We start from the raw sequence: 26,035 nt of genomic DNA, 5'->3' as shown, positions 1-26,035 counted from the left end.
ATTTGTAGAATTAATTCTTTCTTGTTTTAGGCCAAACAAAGTCACCGGTTTCTGGCCAGTACCCGCGTCACCGTAGAACTGCGCGTTGGCAAAATAAAAACGTTTTTCTTTGGTACAATACGATGTCTAAAAGCTGCCAAACCTGTTAGATCGACTGGAATCCTGCTCCTGCGTGATTTTAAAGTATTTTAAATGGGGTACAGTTAAGTTATATGTAAAGTAAAGGAGTCCCTCTAGGCCCCATACAATTAGTCGGGCACTCTTTTTCAGACGACATTTCTGTACTACCTATTTACATATGGGAACCAGGCAAATGGGGCGATCTTATGCCCTGCGTACATCTACAAGCTGGAAACGCTTTTCAACAGTAAACAGTGAGGGGGCCAGTCTATCTATTTCGGTGTTGGGGGCGCCGTGCGTATGTACAAGCATATGTGCGTGTATCATTTCTAGGGGAAAAAATGAGAGCCATAAAAAAAGCTACGTCGTCGCACCACTTTTGAAGCTAGCCCCTGACCAAAAACTGAAGTCTGTTTTGGCCTTAAACGTAAGGCCAGCCTGGCTACCCTTATTCCCTTTATGATCAAGTACTGACAATGAGAATATGTATCCAAAAGCCACATTTTTATTTCCATCGTTAAACATAACCTACCTGACATTTCGCATCTTTCGGACTAAAATTATCCAAAAATGCTGTCATATGAGATAATGATGCTCATGAGTTGAGCGCAAAGTCTCTCAGTGAAATGATGCCAATGTGCTCCATGCCTTTTGGCAACATCGTACTCACCAGTGGTGGAAATTTCTGGGGTACGCATGTACGTATATCCAACAACACCAATTTTCTGGTCTCCAACAGTGATGATTGTACTCTTGTTAAACAAGCCATTGATGGACGGTTCCAAGCTGGCGTTGATATTGGAGCTCAGTACCGGGAAATGGACATCCTCTAAGAACTTACTCAGTCCTTCCGGGCCATTATCAAACTCATGGTTCCCAAGTGCCTGGAAAAAATACCGACACGTTGGCTATATTCCAAAGTTTACAAGACGGTAAAACGGGTATCAATTTCAATGTCATTCACCATGTTTGTAATGAATTACTTTTGGGGGTTAACGATGTAATTTTGTAGTAAGAGACATATTTCTTGATAAAGAAATAATTGACATAATTTTGTTCAGCTCAGGACCAGGTTATCGAATAAGCAAGGTATTAGGCAATGTACCTCAATGTCAGATCACCCACTCACGCCAGAAACAACTCATGTGCAAACAGGAAATGCTTGTAAAAGTTTCAGCGTCTGCCTATATTGATTTTGTTTTTATTTTGGGAACACTGCAAACAAGCTCAAGCCCAGTATATCTGAACATCAATATGAAATAAGAACATGAACTGCTACTCTCCAGCGCCGTGTGAGATCTGTGCTCACAATGACTTAGGAAGAGTAGGGCATTCCAAACACTGGTGCCTGAGGCCTATTAGAACACTTGAAATTGGGCGCTTGAGTGAGTAAAGACCATAAATGTGATCTCAATGCTACATTTCCTAGCTCCTCAAGGCAGGAAATCCGTAGCCTTGGTCAAAGCGTTCGTTCGTCAGCCGCACCAAGATCGCGTTACCCAGCTCAACCTTGTGTGTGTCATATAAAGATTAAGCGCAAGTTTAATCTGCTTCAGGCCAAAAAAAAAAGAGATTTGGTCTCTGGTCAGTTCCAGAATTGATGCGGCAATGCGGTTTTTTTGGGGGGTGGCTTTTAAGACTGGCAACGGACACAGAAATGAGTGGCATATTTAATCAAAGTGCAAAGGCTAATAGTAGTACTTCATACGTCATGCCGCCATTGATGTCGATCAGTTGGCTGCAACTTTGTAACCTACCCATGGTCTACTGTTTATGTTCAACATCAACATTAAGCAGTCGTACGGATCTATCACCGGGTACGAGCTACTTACGAATTAGTCTGGTTCCTTGAACAAATTGCGACGCACTTGTGGTCGGGAATCAGTCTATTCGCGGTGCCAAAATAGAGGAAGCTGCTTTTAAAATGTGGAGGAAAGAAAATGGGAAAAAAACTGACGCGCGCGTTCAAAATCGAAGCCCGCGCTGACCAGAGACCGACTATTTTTTTTTTCTTTATGAAACACAGCAGTGTTTACATAGCAACGTCAGTTGGTAAACAAAACTTGCGACGATCCCTAAATATTCAAGCAACGCGAGGCGCTGGCGCACAATCATCGGCCGGTGAGTCTCATGCCATGCCTGTCGATGTGCGATGAGCGAGTACATGGTTGGTGGAAAGTTTTGTTCATTAACAATGCACGACAGGCGATGAGTTCAGTGCAGTGCTAGTGACAGCAGCACGTTCGCCATTACATGCAGCCTTTCAGGGTGCACTGAACTAATTCAAGCTCCATTGAAAAAAGTGTAAAATCAACCAAGTTTGGAGCCCCATGGCAGGCAACTGAAGTCCCTGAGGCCTCTCAAACAAAAATCAATGTGTTGTTTGGTCCTTCAGATTTCATTTGATTTTCAATTTTTAGTAGGTTAACCAATGAATTTTTTAATTATCCGCCCAAAACAAACTCACCCCCCAAAAAGTGAATGTTGCCAAGCCCTCCCAGCGGCCATTTTTCAAATGACATCCCTCACCTTCCTGGGGCTCTTCTGACTAATTTTCAATCCCATTTTTGTCTGCTTTGCCCCCAGATGGGTGCCCCTGAATCTACAGAGATGATTCTGGGCCATACTGACACAATTCCACCATTTCCTGGCCCAAACAGACCCCTCTTTTCGAAACAATCTCTGGGGGTACTTTTTCTGCGCCTCGGCCTGGCGGAGAATTTTCCTTGAATTGGGACACTGCACCCTTGCAACGAAAATATCCCACCACCTTCCCAACGACCGCCCTCTGTTAGTTTCTCTTCCGAGGGCTCTGGATTTCCTCTGGGTAGGGGTTATTTCCCCACAAAAACACCGTATTACATTTAAGCATTTAGATGTTTACACCTATCTTTAATATGGTTGTTGTAATGACGGTGGAGTTGGAAGGGTTGAAGCTTGTCAATTTATTATGAGACTTACCTGCCTTTATATTTTGAGTTATTAATATTAACAAGTTAATAGGTAGCTACATTTTGTACATGATAAGGGGACTCCAACATTAAGGATTAAGGCTTGTGAGTTTGAACACAACAGTGTAGTGATTTCTTTCTGTGATGAAAAGCACTGTATATTGTGTAACACATTTCTGTATTCTGTGATTGTGGTACAATTTTATTTTGTTATTTAATCTTGTGACACATGAACGAATAATGAGAAACAAGATAAAGAAAACATAATTAGAAAATAAATTCACATTAGATACTAGGGACTCCTGAGCCCCAAGCCGAAGTTTTGTCTAAAATAATGTGCTCTATTTATGTGTTCGGGTACCGTCTGTCCATAAACATACATAGATGTACCGTACATTCCACGTAGTTTCACTCCCATTTGAGGTGTGGAATTGACGACTTTGGCCGTGCGCGGTGGTTATTTGACTAAAGTCTCGTGAACCATATGGAATTGTCCTTAGCAACTTGTCAATCCTCTGTTGAGCCTTCTCGTTTTGAAGATTTCGTTTGCGGAAAACCTTCACACCGTTCCCCACCACAGCCCATTTTTGAAAACTTCACGTAAACTTCAAATTCTTTGTTTCGAACTTTCAAATATCGCATCAAAACGTAAACAAACTACCACTTACAAATATTTTGGGCAGGAATTTTTTTTTTCAAAAAAAGTGAAAATAAGATGTAAATTTCCTGAAATGAAGCAGCTGCTTGCCTGGCACAAATGGCCGGCCCGATGTTGTGTGTACTCGGCATGGAGATCAACGGTACTCGTGGGTGAGAACCATGTTGTGGAATCACGTACACCGAATAGTTGCGCGCGCACGATGTACGAACTGCACTGGAGAACGGCTGAAAACAGTCCACAACGATGGCAAGAATCAACGTTACGTCCGAGTTTATTTCCCGTTTTTGTCTTTGGTGGTGATATGTCGAATTTCGCATCCCCACAAGCTGAGGAGATAAGGACGCATAGGAGTTACAAAAGTGAAATTGGCTCCTTGGAAAAGGTAGATGAAAATTTTTCGCCCGATTTTGCACCCTTTATATCCTGAACTCCCTCCGTATCGTAGTACGGCCAGGGAGTCCACCTGGGTTACCCTAGTGACCCAGTATCAATTTAATGATGGGCTCGTCTCAGGTTAATGTACCCATCTCATTGAAGATTGAATTTTATATATTATTGTAGTGGGACGCCACAAGGAGGCCCGGTCCCATTGTGAAACGGAACGAGCACAGGCACGATACACCCACAAAGACCAAGACAGACTCAGCAGGATATTTGTAGCCTTGATTTATTGGTGACCAGCAAATGTCACAGGCATCCTTTCAATATAGAACCCCCATTGCCTGAAATAACAAAATAATGAGAGCTTCCAATGATCAACCTGTATCTACATACACACACTTTACACGTACAGTACATTCACAGACAATAGCACACATGTGTATCGTTGCTTACATAGGATACATAAAAGTGAACGGCAATGTCCTTAAACATCATAACACATCAATATCACAAACGAAATCAAGAAGTACATGTACTCACTGGGGGTTTCCGTGTAGACTGTACTACACAATCGACAAGGGACTATGCCTACACAGATGTGGAAATGGGTGCTACTGACATCAAAATATACCCATGCACTCCGCGTCCCTCTAAAACTCGAACTCCACGGCCAACCCAGTCAAAGTCTTTGGCCGTCTCTTATACTGTTTTGTTTGTATTCATACGCACAGTTACTTTCCAAGTAAATTATAGTACAAGTAACGTGAGCTTCAATTAACACGTCACCAAAATATCACATAATACGAGGGGTAATTATTGTACATGACAATAATTTTGATATATTCAGTCAGTTATCTAAAATAATATTTGGACTTATTTTCCTGGTCTACCAAGTACAACGGTTACCAGTCCTTGTGCGCGGGAAGCTCAAAGGTCACCAAGTACAATTACTTGACATACAAACATGCAAATAACCCAGAAACAATGTAGATCAACTACACAATATGCATATTCATATTTAGAATTAAAACAGTGAGGTCGCCCTTGCTAAGGCACAGTCTCCTACATTATTACCAGGGACTCAGTACTGTAATTCACCACTTTGATATTCACGTTTCCTTGTCAATGCAGCCTACCGTCCAACTCTAACAAGGGAGGGCTACTTGAGAGGGAGGGGCTGATAAACCAATATTTATCAACGCACTGTTGTATGTAGAAACCCAGGTGTCAAACTCAGTGCTGATATTGAGACAGAATAAATCTGCAATCAACGATGGAATCCTTTTCCGTTGTTCATGGTGATTGTATGAGTTGGATAGAGCCCAGAATAACATTCCGACAGAAAATGGTCCTTCGAGCCTGATAGAGATCGGCTATCTTCACCCACTGAACACTGATTTTGTGCAGCATTCACTGACAAGCATGGAAGGGCCGAATTTGGGCCTGACCTTTACCAACTGACACATCACCAGTCACATGTGATCCAACCATGACTACTGTTATGTCAGACAGTCTGGCAGCAAATCGTCCAACCAGAATTAAGCATCATCCTGCCTATTTGGTGCAGGACACCAAGTTCAGTCTTCCCAAGAGCCTCCAGCATGGAAATGGAACTGGAAGCTCCCAACGACCCGTGAATACCACCAGGCCTCCTTCAGTACGCAGTCAGAGGACTCTAGGTTCAGTCTGTTCTACCAGGTCCCACATAGCAAGGCGTTTCGCGGAGCAGGAGTTTCTGAAAAAAGCATAAGAATTGAATCTGGTTCCAAGCGGAGCAGAGGCCAATTGAAAATGACTCAAACTTGCAGCAGTCTATAATTCAACTTGAAAAGGAAGGATTGCAGCATAAGACTGAACAAGAACAGAGAGAGCTAAGTATTAACTTAAAGTGTCCAGATGAGTATGTTCAGAATATGTCATATGATTGGATATTATAATATTTCACACATTTGTACCGGCAAAGTCTGTAGGTTCTGTTGCAGAAACAAGTCCAATAGCCATTTCCATGCCTGCTCAGCCATTGCAGCCATTGCAACCGTTGCCACCATTGCAGCTGTCACAGCCATTGCAGCCGTTGCCCTCATTGCAGCCATCGCAGCCATTGCAACCGTTCCAGCCATTGCAACTGTTCCAGCCGTTGCAGTCATTGCAGCCGTCGGCCAGTCTAATGCAACTCCGCACTTCTGATGGGGCGGCAGGTGTCAGCTGTGTAACTGAGTCAACTCGACTAAAATTTTACCCAAGTGTGCCTTTCTTTGTCCCTAACTCAGTTGTGCCATAGAATGTGCATTTAGCGGATTATCTGTGATAACTCAGCCCTCAGCAGTCCGTGTGCCAGTGAATGCTGGTCACAGTAATTCCCATCCAACTCCTACTCAAACAGCAAATTGGAGGTCAAAGAATTCCAAAGAAGGTAAACTCCCTGAAGACGTCAGCAACACCAATGAGAAGGAGAAAGAAGGAAGTATCACAGGTAACTCTGGTCAGGATAACAATCTATCAGACAGTGATTCTAATGGTTCTTCAAACAGCGGAAATTCCAACGAAGGGGAAATACCCACCGTTCCTGCAGCCAACCTGAAGCAGAGTCCTGCCCCAGTGTGGGCCAGTGTGCTAGGCTATGATTGCCGAATGTGGGACAGTCTACCAAAATTGGATATTCCAAGTTTGAAAAGGAGCATGATACAAAACAGTATGTCACTTTCAGGCCCTGATGGGATTGCATCATGAATCGGCCAGACCACCAACTTCCAAAAGTAACTAAATTCGCCAACCTACGGACTCACCTGGGAGGAAGACCACCAGCAATGACCAACCGTAACCAAATCTTGGGGATGATGCATATGCAACTACCATCAAACAGTTTGATAAGGCCTTTGCAAGTCCTGGCCAGATAGTTCAGGGAATGCTTAGTCAATTAGAACCTCGATCTTTCCTTATCTCACAATGACCGGGCAGGTCTCCGAGATTTCTCAGACGAGTTGGTGACAGTTGTGTAGGCAACCAAGAAGCCAAAGCTGGAGGTGGAGTTGAAGCATCATCGATATGCAGTTGAACTCAACAAGAAGTTACCTGAGAGGCTCCATAAGGAGTTCTTGTCAAAGATGTGGCGAAGAAATCTGGGTCAAATTTAGCACTTGAGCGATAAGCTTGAAGAAAAACAGGACCAGCAGAATAACCCTCCTAGAAAGGGACAACAAGTTCAAACCAGGCAAGAATCCAGATAGGAGACATCTGACTCACAAAAGTTCACCAAGGAACAACCTCCTCCATATCACACTTTGAAAAGGGAGCTGAGAAGAGTTCTCCTGGAAAGTCGTCCACCGTAGGCAACACTTCTGCTCCACCAAAAGGGTTACATGCCTTTACTGTAAGGTCAAGAGTCAGGCCATTATTTAGAAACGTGCGAGATATTCACCAAGGTTCCTGCTATAGACGAGGGTAAATGGCTTCAAGACAGCCGTCGCTGTAAGAGGTGTGATAAGAGACATGACAATGAGTGTCAGTTTCCAAAGAAATATAAGGAGTGCAACAGTGACCATCGCACAAGTTTGCATAATGTTGTCCAACTTGGTTTAGGGGTAAGTGATAAGGGTTCTTTCATGTGATTTCTTGTCAGGCCAAATCGAAAATTGGATTACAGTCAAAACGTCTTGATTAAAGTTGTACGCCTGATGGTGTATGGTCCAGCTGGAAAGCTTGACATCTACGGAGTTCTCGATGAGTGCGCAGCACGCACGATGATACTTTGTGAAGCTGCAAGCTGCAACGCCAGGACGAGACTCTTCAAGTTGAGACAGTGACAGGAGACACTGATTGACATGGTAAATGTGTAAATTTTGCTTTTTCAGCCACAGGGAATCCTGCCTAGAAATACAACAATGAACTGTGCCTTTTCTGCCCCAGATTTGCAAATGATTGACTACATTGTCTCGGCCGAGAAACTTCAGTCCAGGTGGCCACATTTGCGTGGGTTATCCTTGTTTACCGCAAGGAAGGCTCGTCCTTTGGTATTGATTGGTGCCGTCATATTGAATTAATCCTGCCGTCTGAAATTCGTACAGGCCCCAAGAACAGCTCCCCTGTTGCAGTCGAAACTCTGTTCAGTTCGATTGTTCAGGGCAATCAGGGACCACAGCAACCTGGCTAGGCGACTTCCAGTAAAAACATACTGTTAACATCTTTCACTAAACCCGAAATGAAGCTGCATCTAATGATGGAGAAGTTCATTTCAATAGATAAATTACCTCACGTCAATGAGAAGGATGCAACTCGCTCCAAAAACGAAAAACTGGCTATCCGTACTTTGGAAGAGAAGTCCAAACGGGCTAAGGGAGATTGAATACACAGAACGAAGACTCTGTTGTTGTGGAAGCCAGGTCACTTAGGACCCTCAAGTACACCACAGGCTGTAAAGGCCCTTGCATACTCCAACAGGAGAGAGATCGACCGTGGTCCAGAAATGAAAGAGTTTTGTCAGATCAACATACAGAAGTTGAAGGAAAAGGCTTGATTAAAGTTCTCGGCCCAGCAGATAAGTTGACAACAAAACAACAAGGAGGATGGTATATCCCTTGCCATGTACTCCACAGCGGTGGTAAGGATAGACTTTCCACCTATTCCTTCGAGTTTTCTGGTCGAAATTTGAATCGAGTTACTTGCCGGTCTCACCCTGAGTCCATCATTGGTGGAGATGCTGTTGCAGTTTCGTCAGGGTTGTGTCGCAGTGACAGGTGACATCACTGCCATGTTTCATAAAGTCAAGCTACCTCCTGAAGACCAACGTATGTTGCAGTTTCTTTGGTGGGATGAGGGTCTTCATAATTGGGTTGTAATGTAGTGGACGGTTCTTCTCTTTGGGGCTATATGGAGCCCATGCTGTGCTACAGTTGCCCTGCAGAAGGACGCCAAGGACCAACAACAGCAAAAACCCGCAGTCCTGAAGACTATCAAACAAGAAACGTATGTGGACAACCAAATTGCGAGTCGAGACTCAGAGCAGGAGGCCAAAGATTTTGTCCTTGGTCAACTCCCCCCAGAAGCTAGATCAAACCACTCGGTCCGTTCTCTTTGGCCTGATCAGCAAGGTGGAGAACCAGAACCCGCTCTTGGACCTCACTGGGATTGTAACACTGGTGAACTCTTCCATCCCGCCAAGGCTCCAGATAAGGGTCTACTCACCAAGCGCACAGCGCTGAGGGTCTTAGCAAGCAAGTTGAGGCTCTCGGAGACATTGCGCTGTTCACCGCTAGGGCCAACTAATCGTTCAAGACCTCTGGAAGGACAAGCTGGATTGGGCTGCCCCAGTATCTAATCCTGATATCAAAGGCAGGTGGGAAGAGTGGTGTTCGAAGTTAGATCAGATTCCAGAAGTTCGTCCCCAACGCTGCTACACGCCACTGCAGGTAGACAGTGCAAGTGTTGAAAGATCTCTACATGACTTTTGTGATGCCTCTGACTTTTGTGATGCCTCTTTGTTCGGTAGACAATCAAGGAGGTATCCACTTGAGTTTTGTCATCGTCAAATGTCGGGTGGCCCCACAGGGCCTTCTGTCAATGCCCCGCCTGGAATTAATGGCCGCACTCCTTTGTTCCCAGCTTGTCCGAGTCGTCCTCAAGGCACTGACAATCAAAATCAAATATACAGTCATGTGGAGTGACTCAACAACAGCTCTGACATGGATTCAATCTGATTCATGCCGCTTTAAGCTGTCTGTGGGAACTCGGGTTGCAGAGATTCAGTCCTTGGCAGACGGTATGGAATGACATTGTGTTTGTTCCACAGGCAACCAAGCGGATGATATCACACACGGGTTACATATCTGGGAGTTGGGGTCGGGATCCAGACGGAGCCATGAACCGTCATGGTTACTAGACGCTCCAGAGGAGTGGCAGAGTGACAGCACAGACCTTGCACAGACCCGCATGACATCTTCCGTAGAGACCGTTGAGTTCAAGGCCAATGTTTTTTGTGGGTTGACGGTTTCTGCAGCAACTGGGCGAGACTTTGTCGGATGCGGTACTCGGAGTGATGCAGTAAGAACCCTAGGGGGCCAGCTCTTCTCTGAGGAAGAGAAGACAGAGGATACTTTCACTCCAGATCAAATACGTGAGGCCGAAATCCAGCTTCTCCACCGTGCTCAACTTGACAGCTTCAAGGCTGAAGTCTCCACACTCTCTAATGGTAAGGAACTTCACCGGAACAGTCGCCTTCTGGAGCTGTCTTCCGAATTTGATGACACAACACAACTGATAAGAGTTTGTGGCCGCCTCAAGAAATTACACAAGTCTGAGGTGAACACTCTAAAACCTCACCCTGTAGTCCTGGCTTCACATCACCTGGTCACTAAACTCCTTAGGGTCAGCATTCTTTACTTCAGTGCATCTAGTATTCCAGTAGGGCCATAGCTAGTCAAATTTGGGTCAGAACAATAGATTTAGGTTGGTGCATTGTTGCTAAGCCAGGGTATATTTAAGCTTGGGTGAACTGCTCATGCCGGAGTCTCACCAGACATTAGAGATAATGCATCATTAGCCCTGCTAGCGTAGCTATTGCCTTTGGCCAACGCCCAGATTGAATTTCTCAAGTTTGATATTCAAACTTGGTGGTGTGCTGCGTGCTACTATATTTTGCTGTGTGCTACAATAAGCTGCGTGTTGCCGCTGTATGATTGATGAGTGCTGTTGCAAGCAGATTCAGTGTGAATCTTGTTGCCAATTTTGGGCACTGTTTGAGGAGACGTTTGGGCCAGGCAACGGGCGAAGACTCAAGGTGCCAAGAGAAGCAACTAGCTGTAAGTTCAATTCTATTTGAAATAGAGTGTGCTTTCTTGAAAAATGTTTAATTCATTTAGGAAGGTGCGATTATTGAAAGTTGGGTTATTTATTTCGATACTTAGGTGGCTGACAGAGTTCTTAGTGGGCCACAGAGTAACTCAGTACGATATCTCGACCTGCCAGGAACTTGGCCTTGCCAAGAGGAGGACTTCAAGGATTTTGAAGGTCCTATAGTGGAGGGTAGTCAGCTACGTGTCACGGTAGAACCTGGATTAAATCAACACTTGAGTATTGCTGTCACTGAATATTGTTAAACTTTGATTAATATCAAGTCATTAAAATCAATTACAGTGATTGATAATTGCTGACTGGTTGTATACCGATAGAACTGACATTTTGATATTTTGTAAATAAGAGAGTTTTGAATCAGACATTTATTTCTTGTGTTTGACTGAGCAGGTTACTGACCTAGCAAAACTGTAAGTGACCGTGAAAGGCTGGAACTGGACAGGTATTTGCCGATCTTCGTCGCAAATTCTGGATTTCAAAAGGACGTAGGTCTGTCAAAGGTGTCCTTCGGGCATGTACTGATTGCAGACGATGGCGGAATAGACCTGACGTTCCTTGTATGAATCACGTCTCCGACTTCACAAACCACCCTTTTATTCCACAGGGATGGACTATTTTGGTCCAGTTAATGTGAAGATTGGTAGACAAGAGAAACGACTACTCGAGCTGCCTACCTGGATATTGTAGAATACATTGATGCAGATCACTTTCTCACGGAGTTTCGACGGTTCATATCCCGTAGAGGAGTTCCATACGAAGTGTATAGTATTAACTGCAGAACAAAATTTGTTGGGGGGTTCCTCAGAGATACAGTAGGCCTTGAAAAGGATGGAACCTGACTTGGTAAGACTTGCCGATTATAAGGTTGAGTTTCGCTTTAATCCCCCAATGCACCTCACTTTGGTGAGCTCTGGGAGCGTATCCGTTAAAGGGGCACTTAAAGCTGCGATCGGAGACTGTGTTGTACCCGAGCCAGTCCTACGAACTGTGTTTATTGAAGCTGAAGACATCATGAATTCTAAATCCCTTGGTTGGCCTATGCCTTGTCCGAAATCGCAGATGTTGATCCCATCACCCCAAACATTCTCCTGATGGGGCAGCGAGATCCCGCTTTACCTATGGTAGTTTATGACGAAGTAGAGTTGAAGGGTAGTCAAAGCTGGCGACATAGCCAAGTCTTGGCTGATAAGTTCTGGCGCCAATTTACCAAGTCATATTTACCTACCCTGAAAACACACAAGTGGCAGCGAGAGGTAGACAATGTGGCAATTGCGGATGTTGTCTTGATTTCTGATATTCAGTTAACCCACTCGCAGTGGCCAGTAGTAGAGTTTAAGAGATTTTTCCCAGTAGGGACAATCGAGTCAAAGCAGTAACGGTCAAGGTAGGTAGTCGGGAATACAGACGTCCTGTTGTGCAACTGGTGAAACTTGCAAGGTGTAATGAAGAGAATGCTCCAGATGTGTCATAGGTTTTGCTGTGCCGGGGATCGGTCCCCGTCAGAGTTTCCAGTTTGACTTAGGATAACCATCCAGTTTGATAATACCGTTCCTGGTTCAGGTTAAGGTTTGCTGTTTGACCTGTGTTAGTTATAAATGTATGACCCTTTTGGATGTTCAAATTTCACTTTAAATTTTGGGGTGGCTGTTGCGACCGTACATCTTATGTGACAGAGGGCGCACTTCATGTATGGCAGAAGGTGTTCTTTGTGTGCGCGATGCAACCCAACGCGGCGCGTTAGCAGGCCGATTGTATCGATCGTAATCACGTTAGCGAACTGCACAGAATTGCAGGATTCTCAGGGTTTAATTTGGGGTGAATAAAGCAAACATGTTTTTGTCACCATTGGGCATATCAAGTGGTTTTTATTGGGCTTAAAATGAAGCAGTTTAAGGAGTTATTTCTTTGGTTAAAAGAGCTTAGAATCAGATTCATCCCTGTGGGACAATATTAATTTAATGCTTGGCTCGTCTCAGGTTTATGTACCCATCTCATTGAAGATTGAAGTTCATACATTATTGCCAGGGACTCAATACTAAAATTCACCACTTTCATGTTAATATTCCCTTGTCAATGCAGCCTACCGTCCAACTCTAACAAGGGAGGGCTACTTGAGAGGGAGGGGCTGATAAACCAATCTTTATCAACGCACTGTTGTACAGTATATGGAAACCCACAAGAACAGACAGAATATCCGTCCCCAATTGAAGATCATAACATAGCAACAGATACTTTCTCAGATTTGAACCCCGTACATAATTTAATAAACGACTCCGAGATTCAATCCTAGCTGCAGTACCTGGTCACGTGGGCGAAAAGGTTCTCTATATATACATGTATCCATCTAAAGAGAGAGAAAAACAAGACTGGGTTCAAGCTGATCCCCTTTTGGGAGGCTGATTGCTAAGCTGATCGCTATTGCAAAGTCAGACAGCAGACGTTTCCTTATCACCAAGCAATTTCTTTTCTTTTGGGCCATGGGTTAACAATGTCAAGGGTGGAATTTAAGAAAAGTGCCTGGTCCCTACAAAGAAGACACTAGCAGAAGCAGCAAACATTGAACAAACCAACGAGACAACAGGTATCAGCGTGTCTATCTGCTTGTAATTTTTGTTCAATGTAACTGAGTATGTTATCATTTCTGGTTCGTGCTAATGTAGATTTTACTCCTTGTGAATTTGTGATACACAAAGTTTTATATTTTGTGGAATCATTTTATTTCCTGCTGTTTTAAGTAAGAGGTCATTGAGAATTTGTTCTTTTGCAAGCCTTTTATTAATGCACTACATAAATATAAATTACTATGACTACAGATGATATTCCCAATTTCATTTTTCAAGGGCACACGCAAAGACGAATAAAATTACAAGGCATAAGCATGTATGCTTGTATAAAATATCTGTTGACTTAAATTCATTCCAACATGCACCTTTTTCAGATTAAATAGCCTCTACTTGCCCATTCGACACACAAATTTAATGGCAAGGGCGAAATGCAATATACAATACACCTGTCTTCGTGTATTATTGCTCGCTTTAAAAACTTGAGATGACAATATTCCCAAGAGACAATGCGGCTGCACGACAATTGTTGATGACGGTGAGTGGCTTTTAAGCTAATGCAATTCTACTCTTTCCAATCCAGTGCGTCATCGTGCATTTCCCCCCGACAGCTGAATTTGCTGCCCGATTATGGGCAAAATACGTGCAGGATGACCTCGGGGGAAGCAAAAGGGGCAGGCTCAGTGATTTTTTACGTGCAACTCTATGCAATAAAAAGATTACAGACAGTAGTGTCAAAGATGTCATTCTTGTCTAATTTGGTTCAATGAAGATATTTCTTCACATCGCAGCTTTGCAAGGAGGGGAGCATGTTTTCCTAAAATTACTAAGAAGAGCAAGAAAAAGATTAGAAAGATTCCAGAGAGCATTAAAAAGGTTTCCAACTAGAAGTATTAAGCCTATTCCAAGTGTTTTGTTTTCACTGAAAGATGGCCTTCTAAAGCTGAATGGTTTTAAATTTTAAGGGCTTACATGTAAGTAACGTAGCTTCGTTTTTGTTGTGCATTTTAAGAGCTAGTTTGGTGTCCATTTGGTTTGCAAGAAAATGATACTTGCTGTTACAAGCAACTTTTCTCAAAAACTGAAGAGGAAATCGAAATGGATGTAGTTGGAGGACCTCGCGTTTGTATCTCGGGTCTTCATAACATATTTTCTGAATAGAAAATCCATGAACGACTGCGTTTCCTTGACAGTGCCCTCAGTAATATAAAGAAGAGCACTTTTCAATGCAATTGAAAACTTGGATAGTTTTGATACACTCAAGAGGACTGCATATTTTGTACAAATAGTTATATACGAAAAATTCATTTGCTTTACCTTTACTAAAATATTCAGTGCATAAACAATGTAATCGCTATATAGCGAAATGATACATCACAAGTCTAATTTTCAAATGTGTATGGATGCATAAGGATCCAAATACGCAATCAACGGTGCGAACAAGAATTAGCAACAAAGAAAACAACCTCAGCATGTATAGAGACAATGGAAACAAATGAGTACCTGGTGTTCAACAAACGTGGAAAAAATCTAGTTCTTCAAAACTGGAAGTTGGGTTTAGAAACAAGAACAATTTTTGATTGCGATCACGAAATAGTCGTAGGGGTCACGGAGTGAATTACGCCAGAAAACAGCTGTTCTTCAACAGCACAGATTTATTTTCGTTACGGTGGATCAAGATTAGGATGTTCTTCACTGGGCGTGACATCATTAAAATTGTACGTTAGTATCGGCATATCTATACACGTATACATCGTCAGTGGTATACACGGTATAACTGTCAGAAGGAGAAACACAGCTTGTCTTTCAATGCAGATTCCAGGACAACGAATGTGCGCTCTTGAACAAGCTGTTATACGTAAATAGCCTAATCGTTTTTCATTGTGATTTTATATGTCTTGTTGATTACTGCGTATTTAACAATAACAATTTTTATATAACAACTCTTACTGAGTCTTTTTCAAGATAAAGGACAATTATGATTAAGTAACTAACTGATAAGAACAAAATTAAAAGAAAGTTCCAAATTAAAATGAAGGAAACCTTCTGATGTTAAAATAGAATACAACAGAAGTGAAGCAAGCTTAAAATACTACTGTTAAGAGGCAGTTAAGCAAATAAATGTTGCATAACTTGACTTAAGTTGACACGAATTGAAAGATTTTTCGATGAAGATCGCAACAGCCGTAGGGGCTTGTACTCTTGCAGTATGTCAGTAATGTAAGAAAGTCCTGTTCTCTAGGCTATTTTAAGTCAAGAGGTGAATCTTGTGAATCGACCGTTGTTTTACTGGCAGCCAATGAAGGGATTGCAGGATGGGAGAAATATGTTGGCATCGTGGAGTGCGTGCAACAAGTCTGGCTGCACTATTTAGCACACCTTGCAACTTGCCTATATCTGATTCTGGTAGACCGAAGAGAAGTGAGTTGCCAAAGTGCGGCTAGATTTAACAAAGGCATGGGCCAGTTTAACAGCGGTATCGTCATCAAGGTGTTGTCTGATCTGCCAATGCCACAAAGGGCACGAACTAAAGACGCACGACGGATACTTTTGACATGGTCGGTCATTGAAAGGTTGCGATCAACAATAATTCCCAAACTCTTCGCCTTCTTTTTAGGATGGACAGTATGCTGTCCCACAGCAAATGATGGTGGATCCGAAAGACCATAGTTCAAACTTGAGTTAACCCTGAAGTGATGTGTAGACTCCGTTTTACGGCTGTTAAGGGCCAGTTTGTAGGCAGAAGACCAGGAATACACGTCGTCTATGCATTCTTGCATCTTACACACTGAGTCGTGTCTCTCTTCAGGACCAGGGTTGACATACATGTACAGTTGGATGTCTTCAGCGTAGAACATGGTTTGTATGCCATGTGCAATTATCTACCAGTGGCGCAATGTATAACACTAACAGCAGGGTACCCATGACCAAACCCTGTGCTACTCCCGTACTGATCATGACATTAGCTGATTCCGCCTCTAGAATAAGCCTTTTGCGAGTTAACTTTGAATAGAATCTGGTACACTTAGTCCATTAAATTCACGTGACATAAAAATTTGAATTCTCCATACTAAAAACACTGTTGCAATACATCGTGTTCGGGGCAAGCTTTTGTTTAGTTACATAAGAGACGGCTTACAATACACTGTTCTCAATGGATAACAAGGGCAGAAAGGAACCCGTCCATTCCAGAGATGGTGGTCGCAATTCAAAAGCTTGCCTCGAAACACGAGGTATAGCAACAGTGTCTTTAGTCTGGGGAATTCAAATTTCTACGTTTATGTGAAGTCTCGTAACTCGAGTTTAGCAGATTTATTTAAATTTAACTCACAAGTGGCTTACTGACATGCTTTGAGTTCGATCTTTCAGGTAGGAGGAACACCATTTGCGTAGTTCCTTGGATGCCGTATTTTGACTCCAGACCTTGCGGAAGGATTTGATAATTCATGGTGTCGAAGGCAGATGAGTAGTCTAAGAGTACCAACAAAGCCTCTCCTGTTGTCAAGAGCACACAGAAGTTGGTCCTCGATGATACAAAGACTTGGCATTGCTAAGCATGGCATTATAGACATTGCCCTGTTCCTTATAATACTGTTTGTGCACTGTAAATCCCAACTGCTCAAAAAAGTCGCTCTAGTCGACGTTTCTCGTGTCGCTACATGAATAGACTCAGTGTACCAAGGCGCGTGGGGACGTAAAATGGTGTTCCAGTGAACCTGAGAGGCATGGCTGTCAGTGATGTTAGTATGAACACTTATAAGCTCATCCACAATGTTATCAATTCCATTTGCAGGATGCTGCAACAGGGATGAATCGCTAATATACGTCTGAAGCCATCCATGTTAACGATATGATACAAACCTTTCGACATCTAATTTTCTTCTTGACACGTGCCGGTCTGGACATATCAAGCAAGCAGCTTACGACTCGGTGGTCAGATGGCAGATCAATAGCACACATTTGCAGAGTTTAGCATGGACTCACAAGAGACTGAGGCCGCACTGATTGGTGAGGGGTGTACTGTTCCCTTTAGGGGAATTGCGACGATGATGGAGGTTCGTCGCCAGCCAGCATGTTGTTTATGATGGGTAGAACGCAATCCAACAGCGGAAGGACGCCAACGATGCCGGATGGCAGCTCATCGAGACCTGCAGCTTTCCCAGATGGGGTTTGTAGGGCAGCCTTGTGGAGTGCGTGAATTGTGATGGCGCTGACATTGATGTTTGGTGCCAAGGGCAACGGTCCAGGCAGCGACAGATCCAGTTCAAGGGGCCAGATATTCAAGAGCCCAAGAAAGTGGCCAGCTATCTTCGACAGCTGGTCTTCTATGGACTCAGCTGCGACGAGTGGGTCGCACGTTTCTGCCCGTCATCTTATCAATAGCTCGCCAGACCACTTGGCTTCGTCCTGCCTCATAGTGTTGTGAAATCTAGTTGGTTATTTGATGTATGAGCTCTTTCCTCCGTCCTGCGTATGTGTTCTCGAGGTTCACCTCCCAATGTCGGTGATTTGAGTTTGCATTTGTTTAGAGAACAGCATTGAGTTGACATCTGGCTTGTTCTACCTCTGGATCTGCATCCATAAACATACTCTCCATACGCAGCAAGGTATGAGACGTAGAGAACCCCCCCCTGCTTTGTGTTGGTCTTTGTCTCGCGGGAATCTGGGGAATTCCTTTCAGACATCTTGGGGGATGTGTTAAGTAACAATAGTCTGGAATGTGTATGGGGATAGGACATGCTGGGGGGTACCCCTCGGTCTCATTTCTTGCTGGGTATAATACTCTCCGTGTGAGGCGACGGTTGGGCAGAACTTTAGCTGCCATGTGTCTGATTCAACATAGGCCGTGTAGTCTGGTCTTCGGTCGAGCTTTCGGAAAGCTTCGTCAATAAAACGCTGTCGTAATGGCAGGCGTTCTCAGAGCAAGCCAAAGCGATGGACGATCTTCTAAGACTGAGTGTACACGTTACAAGTCTGAGCGAACATATTGTGGTTTGATGTTGCATACCTTGCGTATCAGACGTGTCCATTTCTTGTTCACGAAGATGTAGTCTAGTCGACATTTTCGTTTTCGTGGTCCGTCGCATGACACCATTACATGCCACTAGATCGCAGCTGACGAACAAATTCCGAGACGGCTTCAACGAGAGGCATCGTGCGAGCACGAGCTTCTTGTTGGTAGCTATTCTTCACAGTTAAAACCATCCGGTGGAAAATCACAGACCGATGCCGTTCTGTCGCAATGTGGTTTCGAGGTCAGGTACCCCCGACGATGTCAATACAATCGTTGGTCTCAGTGATGTCACCAACACAGGTGGTTGGAATATGACAGTTTGTCAGGTGCAAGCGCTTGTTGGTCAGTTGAATAGTTGTTGAGATTATTCGATGTTGTGACGGTTCTGCATTTAGTACAGTTTGATTAACTCTGGGCGAGAACAGAAAACCTACACCCCCATGGCTCTCTGTTAGGGCAGTGGTAAGATGTGCTTTCCAGCCACATCCAACGTCAATGCATATGGTAGGCGTGTCCAAAACCCTGCAATGTTCCTGAATCCCAATTAGGTCTATGTCCCAATCTTTTGGTCCAGCGAAAGTAAAAGACTTGGAGCAAGCGGATAGGCCTGAACTCACAGAGAAGAGATTTATCACAGCGGGATCAAAAAACCTTCTCAGCCAGGGTTATATTAAGAGGACAGGAGTTCAGAAAGATAATTAGGAGCAAGTTACTTTGTTTTCCTTTCCCCGCAGTTCATATTTTTGTCAAGGTCAATAAATAATAATTACATAACAAGTACTTAGGCCAAAAGGCTCTTTTCTGCCCTCAAACAACCCACCCCCCTAAAAGCAGGAAATCTCCGTTCGGCTTTTTGAAATGCAAATTACTGTTTTCCGTTTTCATTAGAAAATTGCTTATTTTACAGTATACGAGATGGCCGACCAGGGGCTCACACACTTATAGTTTATCCCCCCTGTACAACGTACTGCATTGCGGTATGCTGATTGAGGCCTTAGTGCAAGTCAGTAATTGATTACAGTTTATTTTCCGTTCATGCGCAGTATCGCGCGCTATAATTCACATAATGTATAAGTATTTCTGGGTTTGCGCGGGGACGTTAGTTGCCTCGTCCCCAACGTTGGATGATCGACAATCCAATTCCTGACTCGGAGAAAACGTTTGAGGTTTTGTACACAACGTACATGTATGGGGATCGGTAGCGAATTCCACGAAAGCGTACCCCAATTGATTTGGATTCCAGAGGGATAAATGTTTATTTTAGCAACCTTATAGGCCTACAGCATGTGCTGTATAGGACGCCATTGCACTCGAGAGACGTTCTTTGCTGTGCGTCGTTGATCGAGCGTAAACGATTTGAAGGGAGTCAGAGTAGATACAGTTGTCATTGTCAGTAGGGTGTGCTGTTGATATATTGGTAACATAAACCTAGGATACACTCGACAACTTTCTGACAAGATTTAACTAGTCAGTGATATTCCAGTCCACTCCATTCTGTACCAAGCTTCTAAAGACGGTATGATAACACAAACAGTCCTTACTTCGAGGGTTTGTACTGTTTCGTGTAACATTACATAATTAATTACAGGATAGAGTGAGTTGAAATAAATACATCTGTAACAATGAAACATTTTGTTCTCAGTCACAATTGACCCATCTGAGTGTAATGATCAGTAAATGTCGCCAGATCTGCAAATACGCCCCGACGTATTAAGAATACCTCTTAAGTAAAGGATGAATCCTCTCATTTGCACATTTTGAGCAATAATAAGTCGTTAAATACGTCGAACAGGGCCAATTATATTCCTCACATACCCAATGGATTTTTACTGAATTCTGGCAGGCAAAACGAGTATCTACGCGCAGAAGAGTATTATTCACGCAGAACTGTATATTTATTTACTTTAATCTCCGCCTAAACGTTTCTTGTATAAGCCGAGTTGGTGGGGGGTGGGTATTAAACCGAATGGAATCCTTTAATTCTTTAATTTGAATTGAAGACATCGAATCTTTAAAATGTTGTTTCTCTTTTTGTCGACGATGATTCTCCAAGGCGTTTCTTCAAGGCAGTAAGACGCATCATTCTGAAACTTGGCATGAACGTCAATCCTGATCCTAAGGTGCACATTGCGAGTATGACGTAACGATGACGTCATCACTGCTGACAATTTCTTGACAGTAGTAATTCGTTTAAATGTATCTCCTGCACTAAACAAGGCACAGTCGACTCTCGTTAAAAGGAGGCTCTTGGGGCTTTTTAAATTAGCTTGTATTTTCCGACCCTCGTCTTATGCGAAAGCTGCTGTCTCGCTAGTCGTATGTGTCACCGATCAGCCGTAGGGCAAAGCGTACATCATGTGTAAAAATTTAATTTAGATATGACTTATGATTTTCTGATTTGCACTTTAGACAACATGTTTAAAAACTGCTTAATAGGTACTACAAAGTCTAAAGTTCTAACGGTAGGAACTTCACGTTTCGAAAAGCATTAAAATAAACGTGATTATGAAATTTATTATAAATAATTGAATATTCATTTTCTTCTTCACTACACTACATTGCTGCAAGTGCAAGCTCAATGCTATCGATGCGTGGCCATGACATTATAATCGGTCACATGACACAAACTTTAGAGGCCATTATCTACCGAACTTCAAATCTTACCAGATTGACTGCAAGTACGATCGTAGCAAAAGGTATGTAGAAATAGTTGTAACGTTTACGTGGAGCAGTTCATGTGTCACATGACATGACCTTAAAGGTGCACTCTTCTAAATCAATTATCAACAGAACTACATGTTCCTTTTCTATTTTACCACAAAAGCACAATCTCAAAGACGACAACGATAATTACATGTACATGTACAAGGGTACAAATACGCTGCGCACGTTACTCGTACCAAAGGTTTGGATGAAGGTTGGACGAGTGTATTGGGCTGTTGTTTTTCTACAAGCAATCACACTGGCACCAAAGCCCCAGATTAAAATGTTTAAGTTATATTTTTTAGCCAACTAGAGATTAAAACCGTGTTTAGCATTTCGTTACGATTTTTATTATTTATTACTTGCAACATTTCTGAAAATGGTATATTTTCAAGTTTGCGTCACCCACGTAGGCTAACGCTGAATTTGTACGTTGCAAGTGACACCTCAAGCTACCTTTTCATATCAACCCACGTTGCATCTAACCTTACAGTAAATAAGACAGGAGTCGGGTTTTTTTGTTACATGCCAGTCTTTTCCATACCTAAACTTGTTGCGACTCAGCGTGTTATCGAAATTATATTTGCGTCCCTCGTGTACAGCAGACCCTGCAGTGGCTGTAAGTTGGCATCATGTCGATAATCAAAAGGTTGGGTGCACACAGAAGAAAAAATAATGAATTTTTAAAAAGAAAAATATTTGAAATCCCTTAACTTTTGAACTTGAAGGTAAAGCTTATACAAAGCATCTTTAAGACATGAAAATGGCCCGTGAAAAACAAAACAGAAAACAGGCATTTCGGCGTCAAAAAAGTAGGCCTTACCGCAGTAGAAATTAGGCAGTGCCGCTGTTACAAATATATTGTACATCTCTGTGTCCGACTTCATCGTTTCCAATAACAATAACAGATGTGAAATAAAAGTATTACAGCTTTTACAATAAGACTGAAGTAGGGCATACGATATGTCTGCTTAGACACAACTAGCTGTAAAAAATCCTAATCCCCCCCAAAAAATGAACATCAGCGGTCTGCAATCCATGCGCTCTGACTTTCTTTTGCCAAGAGACATTCAAACAGTCCAAAGACATGGGGGTTTTGCATTAAATAAAGAAAAAGCATCAGTATTAACGAAAGGATACCGGTATAACAAAGATCATTTACTCCAATTCAACAACCTAGTTATCTAGCTATGGCACTGAGTGTGCATGAACTTTCACATGTTCTACACTACCTCACAACGCTTGAGAGAGCAATTCAAGCACTTCGCTCGAATCAACTTCGCTCAAGGGTTGTTCTCAATCTAAATATTTTCGACGTAACTGTGAAATCGCCACATTGGACAGTGACATTACAAAACCGAAAGGTGAATCTACAAAATTGACTGGCGCATGGCAGAAGGGAATAGCGAAATTACGAGTTGAATGATGAAATTGGCGAATTGAATGTCGAAAGTGGCAAATCGAATAATGAAATTGGCAAATTGAAGTAATCATCGAATGGAAAGGCGAAACAGTAGAACAATATGGTAAAGTCTACAAAGCCGCCGATGTCGTGCTACCGAAAATAGCATTCCATGTACTCGTGTCTGGCAACAGACTGCTACCTGCGATACGATTAAGGGGGCAGTGTAACGATATTATTGTTTCCCATCGGATAGGCCTTTGGTACGTATATGTGTGTGCATGCAAAATTCGCATTTGTCGCCGAAATACGCGAGAAAAATGTCACGTTCTCTTGAGAAAGTTCTGATGGATACGATCCTGTGACATTGACAGTGACGATGATGAACTCATCGATGTCGAGGATGACGGTGCGGAATCTGCTGAGGTTCGAACGAACGTGACATTGAGCTGCTATACCGGCGAGGCAGTCAACGCGTATTGTCCCCGGTACTTTTCTTATTGAAGATGGTCCTCAGGACGCTGGATTAGTATAACCAAAACCCCGAAGTTCCTTTTGGCATATCGCTCGCTTATCAGCGACCTAGGAAACCTTTGAAATCTACACCCTCTCGTGTTGACAAACTTTGTCCATGCACCGTGACGATTCAATATGTTATCGCACGGTAGGCTAACCTGGAGAATACAAGATCCAGATTTTTGCAGGTATTCCTCTCATAAGGTACAAGACCAGGGTATACTTTATTTCATGACCAAACGACAAGACTGAATAAACTGAGCCGTTAATAACAGTACACAGATACAACTGACTGAATCGTGGCATGGGGCGTAAGAGCGTTGTTTGATTGTCGCCCATAGCAAGGCATGCACACAACGCAGAGCAGTGGGTTCCATCGTCAAGGCATGGGCTGTGCACGTGATAGGCCACCGTCATATCGGTCAGATAAAACAAACTCATCTTTGCCTTGGTCAACGGTCAATAATAAGTAGCTGGGTGTTTGACAAAGGATCACAGGTGATCAAAAAAAAAAATCTGGGAAGGGTGTTGAATGTCGATAGCGTTCGAAAAGCAGTGCTTTAGTGCGGTGTCTCCCTCATGGTCAATATATCAGCAAAGTACACCTTCACATTTGCATGATTTGCGCGATGCGTCACGGTGCAATTCGAGTCTGTATGCGTAAGCTGCCCCCAGTGTTCACTGAAACTGCACAGGAGTAAAATACCGCAGCGAATGGATAAGGATACAGAATGGATCAAAAACACACATGGAAAAGCGGCCGGTTCGTGTTTTCAGCTAACGCGTAGCGATGTAAGTTAACATCATGAATCGTTTGCAGCGAAAATTGCTTGAGTTCAACTTTTGCGAATTTGCAGTACAAATATTTGATCTGACATCGCAAAATTGTGTTTGCATCCGCTTTCGGGCGAAGTGCGAACCGGTCTTTAGATTGTACAAAAGGCAGATAATCGTACAATACACAATCATACACATACCATAGCATCGTAGTCAACCATGTTCATGAAGTACGAAGTAGCTTCTCCTTTATACACATAGAACCACATGGTTCCCTGGAATTGGTCCCCTGCATCAAGCAACAGAACGTTCTCCTCCTCAGCCCGTATCTGATCAATCTTAGCAACTCGCCTCGCCACGCCACCGAAGCATTGCCCATCATCCGATTCCTTCCGGCTACACTCACCTCCATAACCGTCGAATTGTTCGAACCGGGCGTGCACATCGTTGGTGTGCAAGATGGTCAACTTGAATGTAGCGGCAGCAGAAAGGTAGCTAGCTGCTAGCATAGTGACCAGACTTAAACCTATCACTTGCATGTCGACGCTCGTCTTGTTTACGACAAATAGATAAAAAGAATCCGGCCAATGTACATTAAGATCCAGAATCTGTCGACGAAAATAATGTTGATAGATGTGCACACGGAGATTATGCTACTTGCACTTGAAAAGCTTCTCTCAATACCGGTACTCGCAGATGCATCAAGCAAAATGACACAGCAAGTAGAAGTAATACCACAATAAATGAAGATATTCACACAGTGTTGCGACAAAAAGCCAAACTCGTCACCATCACATGCGGGAACATAATGGAGGTCTCACCAGGCAATCGTATCCGCGTGGTACTGGGTCGGTGACGGGACAGCAGTGTGTAATGCATTCAACTTCACGGTTCAGCAATTCAAATTTAGTCCTTATGCAGATAATGTGTGACACGAACGTCGTAACCGACCAGTCCACAATGTCAATAAATGAATCAAGATTACGACAATAGGACGAGACAAAGGCAGCCTACAGAGGGGTTAAAAAACCGTTTAAACAGAAAAATTGGTTGAACACACAGTGCCCGATAACAGACAAATATTAATATAAACACTTGTTCAGCAGCGTTATATACATGTGTAACTCTACACATACTTCTTCTGCGGCGCACAGCGTGTGTTTAGTTGACATCACCCGTGTGGTCCGAGACAGGCTGTATAGGCCTTTATACCTAAATCATACCACGGAAAATGTACAAAATTCTTCATGCACTACTTCGTTGAGGTATTTTCAAATCACAAAAAGCATAAAATCAAGTACAGGCTACTTCATCGAAAACTCCATAAAATACTTTCAAACGTCGTACATGTCAACTTAGTTTACGTGCACGGCGAGCAAAAAACCCGCAAGAACGAAATGTTTTCACGAATAAATTCAAAATTATGTGAATATAGAGTGTAAAACTTATTTTTAATTCTATGAATAAAATTCCTTTCCACGTACCAGGCAAGCGGATCTCACAATAGATTCAAAGAAACAGTAGAAATTCAAATGAGATGGCCCTATAGTCCTACCGGACGCGCGCAGGCAAAAACCAAGGCTGCAATGGGTCAACATCATCTCCTACATTGAATGACCACTTTTTGTATACATGTATAGGGGTAGGGACTAGGGAGTACCACACTCGGCTTACTAGAACACTGTATATGATGGCTGTAAATCCTCCTCAACCTGTACTTCATGGAGTTAAAATCGAACAGGTCTCCAGAGGTTTTGCGTGTTCAAAGCTTATCCCAAAAAAGGTGAGTTTGAAATGCCCAATATTGTCACGAATTGCGAAGGAAATAAACTAATTCTTTGATCTCTTAGATCAGCAAATCCAATAAATAATGTTAAGCATCATTTGACCGATGTTTTCAGGTTGCAGGCTTATTTTCAAACAAATATTTAAAGAATTTTAAACAATTTCACAAAGTGATTTTTTTTGTTTTTAATTAATGTGCCCGTAAAGAAACCATCCTTTCTGTCAATGAACTTAACCACAAACGGTTTACAAAGTGTGACCTTATTTCAGATCACGATTAAATAGAACATACGTGTGAATGAACAATTTCGGGGGAAC

The 26,035-nt window shown here is 42.9% G+C and overlaps 1 protein-coding gene across 2 annotated transcripts in view; it reads right to left on the bottom strand.

Annotated features, from left to right (window-relative positions):
• Positions 1-25,013, bottom strand: part of LOC110984626 (snake venom 5'-nucleotidase-like) — a 32,285-nt gene extending 7,272 nt beyond the window's left edge. The window contains exons 1-3 of one of the 2 annotated variants that reach the window (XM_022244988.2): positions 24,754-25,013; positions 24,133-24,483; positions 791-1,004 (exon numbers count right to left, since the gene is read on the bottom strand). In XM_022244988.2, coding sequence (XP_022100680.2) covers positions 791-1,004; positions 24,133-24,471 — 553 coding nt within the window. In that variant the 5' untranslated portion in view covers positions 24,472-24,483; positions 24,754-25,013. Of the gene's footprint in view, positions 1-790; positions 1,005-24,132 lie in introns of both variants that reach the window. The other variant, XM_022244987.2, reaches the window with a different exon arrangement.
• Between the last annotated feature and the right edge of the window lie 1,022 nt (positions 25,014-26,035).

Source organism: Acanthaster planci, linkage group LG15 (assembly GCF_054643075.1).
Source record: "Acanthaster planci isolate LZ-2023a linkage group LG15, COTS_SCS, whole genome shotgun sequence".
Lineage (NCBI taxonomy): Eukaryota > Metazoa > Echinodermata > Asteroidea > Valvatida > Acanthasteridae > Acanthaster > Acanthaster planci.
The sequence above is the reverse complement of the archived record's forward strand: the minus strand, read 5'-3'. Positions and strand labels throughout refer to the sequence as shown.